At 48.5% G+C, this 6,593-nt stretch overlaps 1 protein-coding gene across 1 annotated transcript in view; it reads left to right on the forward strand.

The window, feature by feature from the left end:
- The first annotated feature begins 241 nt into the window (after positions 1–241).
- The window catches only part of SH2D7 (SH2 domain containing 7), an 11,546-nt gene continuing 5,194 nt past the window's right edge, over positions 242–6,593 (forward strand). The window contains exons 1-4 of the mRNA XM_011982688.1: positions 242–417; positions 1,766–1,855; positions 5,506–5,671; positions 5,960–6,172. Coding sequence (XP_011838078.1) covers positions 242–417; positions 1,766–1,855; positions 5,506–5,671; positions 5,960–6,172 — 645 coding nt within the window. The remainder of the gene's footprint in view (positions 418–1,765; positions 1,856–5,505; positions 5,672–5,959; positions 6,173–6,593) is intronic.

A 6,593-nucleotide genomic window follows, 5' to 3' on the forward strand; every position in this document is an offset into this window, starting at 1 on the left:
AGCCATGGAGGGCCTTCCCTATCCCCTCAGGCTGCTTCCCCCATGTCTGCAGCCAGCCAAAGTGCCCCACCCCAAAGCATCAGAGGAGAGAACCAGCCACCAACCCAGAGGTGACAATAGGGCTGCTGTGTGCTACGGGTCCTTGGGTAGGGCATGGGCTTAGGCAAATGAGCCAGAGCACACGCAGATATAGAGGCATGTGCGCTGGCTGCGCTCTGCTTCCACTCCGGTGCTCGCCAGCATGGAGGACAGCCTAAAGCAGCTCAGCCTGGGGAGAGATCCTGAGGGGGCAGGGGACAGCCAGGCCCTGGCTGAGCTCCAGGAGCTTGCCCTGAAGTGGTTCATGGAGACACAGGCCCCCTTCATTCTGCAGAACGGTGCCCTGCCTCCCTGGTTTCATGGATTCATCACCCGCAAGTAAGGCTGCTTCTGCCCACAGGTCCCTCATAGCCCACAGCCCCTTGGCGCTGAGAAAATGGTCTGGGAACTATGGATCAGACTGGTTCCTGTCCTTTCCCTGGGCTAGGCAGGGGCCCTTGGAGGCGGGGGGCAGGGGAACAGACTGAGGAGCACCGTGTCCTCTGGTGGTGGCTTCTATAGGCAGAGTCGGGGAGGGCAACGGCCTCTACTTTAGTACAAGTTGAGGATGGCTGGGGCTGCCAGGCTGCCAGAGGACAGAAAGAGGGCCAGGCGTGACTTGATGAGTAACTAGGGGACCATATCATGTATCGTCCAAACCAGAATACTATTGGTAACTAAGCTAGGAGAACTGTCATAAATGGGGCCATCCCAGGAAAACCTGGATGCACGGTTACCCTAGGTATAAAGGCCAAGATAGAGGTTTGGCTTTCTATATGGGCTGGGTCTCCAAGCAACCAAAACACCTGATGAAGGAATGACAAATCCAGCCAGTTCTTAGGTCCTGGCACAGCACCTGCACAGAGCCAGGGCCAGCTTTATGGGCACTGACTTGTGCAACAGCACAGGGTCAAAAGGGCTCCACATTTGATTTAATACTCTGCTGTCACTGTCTTGATATTCTAAATCATTTCGAACCAGGGGCCCCATGTTTTCATTTAGCACCTGGCCCTGCAAATGATTTAGCTGCATAGAGCAGGCACTCAGTATTTGGTGAGTAACTGAGTGAGGGAATGTGTATCTGGTCTATGTACTGCCAAACCACAAGACAGGTGGAACTTTTCACCATGCCTCCAAAATATTTGGCACCATGTGGAAAATCTCTGTAGCTGCCTGGGATTGAAGGGGACAGGAAGAGGAACGAGTCCCTTTTAGCTGCTTCAGACATAGCAGCATCTTCTCCCTGCAGAAGCTCGTGTGTAGTGCACATCCTGTAGTACTGTACACAGTGGTTCTGCGGGAGGGACCCCCCACTAAACCTCAACATCTCCAGCTGTGTGGATTTATTCTTGCTACACAACCATCCAGGTGGAGAGTGGGTGGCCAGGGTCAGCAACCAGTGTGCCTGCTAGTGAGGCTGCAGTGGGGAGTCAGGGGGTGCATATGACTTCAGACCCTGACCCAGCCCCAGACAGTCTTGAACTTAATCATTTGGGCCCAGATAGACCACATACTGAGCCCTGACAGGCCACAGACCAATCCATAGGTCTGAGTGGCTCCTCTATAAAGGGTTGGAGGTCTGGAACCCAAAGGCATGGCCAGCAGGGATTCCAAGAGAGGCCTGAGTCAGGCTATACCTGCTGCTGTTAGGGCACAGACCCCAGCTAATGGCATGTCCTCTGCCCAGGCAGACGGAGCAGCTACTCAGGGACAGAGCTCTTGGTTCCTTCCTCATCCGCCTCAGTGACCGAGCCACCGGCTACATCTTGTCCTACAGGTAAGGGGAAGCCCTCTGGGCAAGCAAGCTCAGCCTACCATAACCTAGCCTTGCAGATTAGTGCAGAGGCCCCACTGGCCCAAATTGCCTAGATTTCCCTGGGTCCTGACTCCTGACTCCTTCATTCATCCATCACATGCTCAGCAGACATTTCCTGAGCAGCACTGGCCGTATGCTACGGATGAAGCCACAGCCTTCAAAGGAGGTGAGTGGGGGTTGGAGGAGGCTTCACAGAGGTGAACTTTGAGCCTAGGATAGAGGAAAGAATACAAGTTGCTAGGCAGAAAGGAGGGTGTGGTTGGGGTTTAGGAGGGCATCTCTGGTAGATGGAATGCCATGTGCAAAAGTACAGAGGCATGACAGACAAGGGTGCTGGGGGAGCTGCAGGTTGCTGGGTGCAGCAGAACACTTGGTTCCTTTGGAGGAATGCCTGGAGGGGAGGATGGGAGAAGCTTAGAATGGCCTTGGATGCCTAGCTAAGTCTGTAGACCCTGAAGGATGATCTAGTTCGCTGTATTTGCATAGGTCCTTTAGGCAGCCTATGGAGAGAGGACTGGAAGTCAGAGCTGGAGGTGTGGGGGCACTGGGGACTCCTGCAATTGCCTGAATGTGAGATAATGAGGTCTGGGCTAGGATAGGGTAGTGGGGATAGAGAGAAGGAGACAAGGTAGCCAGGACAAAGGCAGAGATGGTGATGTTGAATCTTGTCCCAAAAGAGTAGGTCGGTTGGAAGGGGAAATTCAGAGGAGGTAAGAAGATTTCTCTAAGTAGGGAGGGAGGCCAGGGCTCCAGGGTAAACTTAAAAGTCTTCAGATTCTGATTCAAAATTGTCACATACTCAGACTGCCCCAGTTCAAACACTGACCTTGAGCAAGTTACTTTGCTTGTCTGTTCCCCTGTTTCCTCATTTGTAAAATGGGAATATGATAGTCCCTGCTTCATAGGATTGATGAAAGTGTGCAATCAGTTGATACATTTAAAAGTGCTTGGCACAATGCATATAATGCAGTAAGGACTTTAAATAAATGTTAGTCGTCGTTAAAATATTTTTATTCTATGTGCCAGACACTGTGCTAGGCATTTTGAAATATACTAACTCAGTAGTTTTCAAATGTCTTTTGAGCTTTGGGGATTTTTTTCTTTTGTTTTGTTTCTTCCCAAATAAGATCTTAGGGAGAATACTAACTTATAAAAGAGACCAAAGTGGGACCGCTCAAAGGTATACAAATAGAAAAAGGGAACAGAAAAGAGTCCCAAAACAGTCCCAAATGTTTGGTTACCAGATTTGCAACAGAGGCATCACTGCAATTCTGTGGGGGAAAGGCTTGCTTTTTCAATAATTGGTGCAGGAGCAATTGGATATCTAAATGGAAGACAATTACTGCTACCTCATACCATACACAAACATTAATTAATTCTAGATGGATTGTAGATCCAAGAAAGAAAAGCAAAACAATACCATTTCTAGAAGAAAACAGAAAAACATTGTCATAGGTAAATGAAAATACCTTTGAAAATGAGAGGCCAAGATTTTTTAAACAGGACACAAAAAGCACTAATCTTAAAAGAGTGATTAATATGATTTCCTTAAAATTAAGAATTTTTAAACATTTATTTATTTATTTGCGACAGAGTCTCACTCTCCTGCCCAGGCTGGAGTGCAGTGGTGCGATGTCTGCTCACTGCCACCTTTGCCTCCCAGGTTCAAGCAATTCTCCTGTCTCAGCCTCCCAACTAGCTGGGACTACAGGCACACGCCACCATATCCAGCTAATTTTTGTATTTTTAGTAGAGACGGGGTTTCACCATATTGGTCAGACTGGTCTCTATCTCCTGATCTTGGGTGATCCACCTGCCTCGGCCTCCCAAAGTGCTGGGATTACAGGCGTGAGCCACCGCACCTAGCCAAAATTAAGAATTTTTATAATTAAAAGGTATTATTAAGAGAAGAAAAAGATCAGTGTGCAGTCTTGAATAAGTTATCTATTAGAATACAAATATCTAACAAAGGACTCAAATCCAGAATATATAAAGAACTCCTACAAATAAATAAGACAAAAACAGATAATTTGATAAATAAAAGCAAAAGAACTGAGCACTTTACCAAAAAGAAAAACCCAGAAGGCCCATGTTCAGCATCATTAGCTGTCAGGGAAACACAAATTAAAGCCACATTGGATGGCTATAATGGAAAGACAGAATATGTGGAACAACTGGAGCTCTCATACATTGCAATAATTTTATTTTATTTTTGAGATGGAGTTTCACTCTTGTCACCCAGCTGGAGTGCAATGGCACGATCTCGGCCCACTGCAACCTCCGCCTCCCAGGTTCAAGCAATTCTCCTACCTCAGCCTCCTGAGTAACTGGGATTACAGGCAACCACCACACACCAGCTATTTTTTTGTTTGTTTGTTTTTTAAATTTTTAGTAAAGATGGAGTTTCACCATATTGATCGAGCTTGTCTTGAACTCCTGACCTCAAGTGATCTGCCTGCCTGGGCCTCTCAAAGTGCTGGGATTATAGGCATGAGCCACTGTGCCTAGCCCATTGCAATAATTTTAGAAAGCAATTTGGCATGATTTACTAAAGCCAAATACAGGTGTACCCATGACCCATCAACTCTATTCCTTGGTATATTCTCATCAGAAATGAGTACATAGTCACCAAAAGATATGTACAAGAATGCTCACAGCAACTTTATTTATAACAGCCCAGATCTGGAAACAACCTAAATGTCTGTCAACAGAATAGGTACGTGGTGGATTTTTCGTTAATTAGAATACTACATATAAATGAGAAAAAAAAAGAAACTAATTCTACTTGGACATGAATCAATCTCCAAGATACAATGTTGAGTGAAAGGTGCTAGACACAAGAGACGTATTATAGAAGTTCTCTAATGGGCTAGGCTAATCTATGCTGATAGGCGTCAGAATGGTGGCTACCTTTGGGGGGCATTTGACTGGACGGGAGTGCAAGTAGGTCTTCTGGGGGCTGGAAAGGTTTTATATCTTGATCTGAGTGGCAGTTACATGGGAGGGTTCCTATGTGGAAATTCATCAAACTGCACATTTATGATGTATGCACATCATTGTGTAGACGTTATTTTTCTAGGAAAAAGGAAGATGAAGAGGGTGAGATTTTAGGGTGGGACTTTACAGGCCGAAGAGGGAGGGGGAGCTGGAACTCCATCATTGCAGCAGGGTGGGGAGTAGGGGGAGGTTGAGTTGTACAGGTATAGGGTTGGATCCTGTCTTTATTTAAAACTTTGGTGTTTTGTTCATTGTGGATTTTTTTTTCACATATTTTGATTTTCAAAAATACTGCGTTATTAGTTTTCTTGATTGAGTTTTTTGGTGCCCCTGTAAATTTCACACCCAAGATGAGTGCCTCACTTGCCTCACTCCAGTCGCAGCTGTGCCTTCCCTGACTCCACCAGAGCAGGCTTAGGTACTTCCCAAGATCCCAGGGCTTCATGGTTTGAAAACCTCTCCGTAGCTTCCTGACGAACACACCATGGCTCCAAGTGGGGTACAGTGGTCCCAGGTCAGGCAGGTCTGTTCTGGATCAAGAGCTGCGACCCCTCTCCTGCACCCAGGCACAGAGCTCAGACCGTGGGCCAAGGCTGGGCTGCCTTGTGTTGCAGGGGCAGCAATCGTTGCCGACATTTTGTCATCAACCAGCTTCAAAACCGGCGTTACATCATCTCAGGAGACACCCAGAGCTACAGCACCCTGGCTGAGCTTGTGCACCATTACCAGGAGGCACAGCTTGAGCCCTTCGGAGAGATGCTGACTGCTGCCTGCCCCCGGGTAGGCGCCCCACTTCCCCAGGGTGAAGGTGGCTGGGCAGGGAGCCCAGGCCTGGGGTATCCATCACTCAGGCATACCCCTTTTCAAGCCCTCCCTATTTACTATCATCCAGGGGCACTCGGTGTGGGGTCATGATCCCTATTGGAAAAAGGGAGACTGTGGCGATGTCTTACCTGAGGTCAGGAACCCAGTGGGAATGTTGCAGTCTCTTACCAGCAGTCTCAGGTAGGCTCTGGAGACTGGCTGGGCCTGTGTGACCACATGCCTGCTGTATCCCCATACCCCCAGCCAGAGGACAATGATATATATGATGCCATCACCCGGGGCCTCCACCAGACCATCGTGGACCCAGAAAACCTGCCTGCCATGGTATCCCCCACAGTGGTCCCAGACAAGGCCACCAGCCCCCGCTCATCTCCAAAGCCCCAGGTCTCCTTCCTCCATGCAGAGAAGAGTCTGGATGTGAGTCCCCGGAACCTCTCCCAGGAGGAAAACATGGAGGTGAGAAGCAGCATGGGCCACCTAGAGTCAGGGTTGCCAGAGCAGGGATGTGGGTGCCATGCTCCTAGTCAGACCCTGAGGCCAGGCCAGCCACTCCCTCCGGCTGTAGAGGGTGAGCCAGGCCCAGAGGTGAAGACTCATCTTGGAATCACCCAGGGTTCACCCGTGCCATTGCCTGCCTCTGGCTAGTTAGATTTGGTTCAAGCCTTGGCTTGGCCATTTTCTAGCGATGTGGCTCTAGGCGAGTCACATAATTTCTCTGAGCCTCAGTTTCCCATGCCTGAGGTTCTTGTGAAGCTTGAATGAGAAAACGGATATGAAATGCCTGAACATCCCTTAGTAAGCTGTAGTGTGGGGTGCCTGTGAGTCAATATTTTATTCTTCTCCATAGCACCCCATGGACTCAGAAAGATTTTTTTTT

The sequence above is a fragment of the Mandrillus leucophaeus genome, unplaced genomic scaffold (assembly GCF_000951045.1).
Source record: "Mandrillus leucophaeus isolate KB7577 unplaced genomic scaffold, Mleu.le_1.0 Scaffold241, whole genome shotgun sequence".
Lineage (NCBI taxonomy): Eukaryota > Metazoa > Chordata > Mammalia > Primates > Cercopithecidae > Mandrillus > Mandrillus leucophaeus.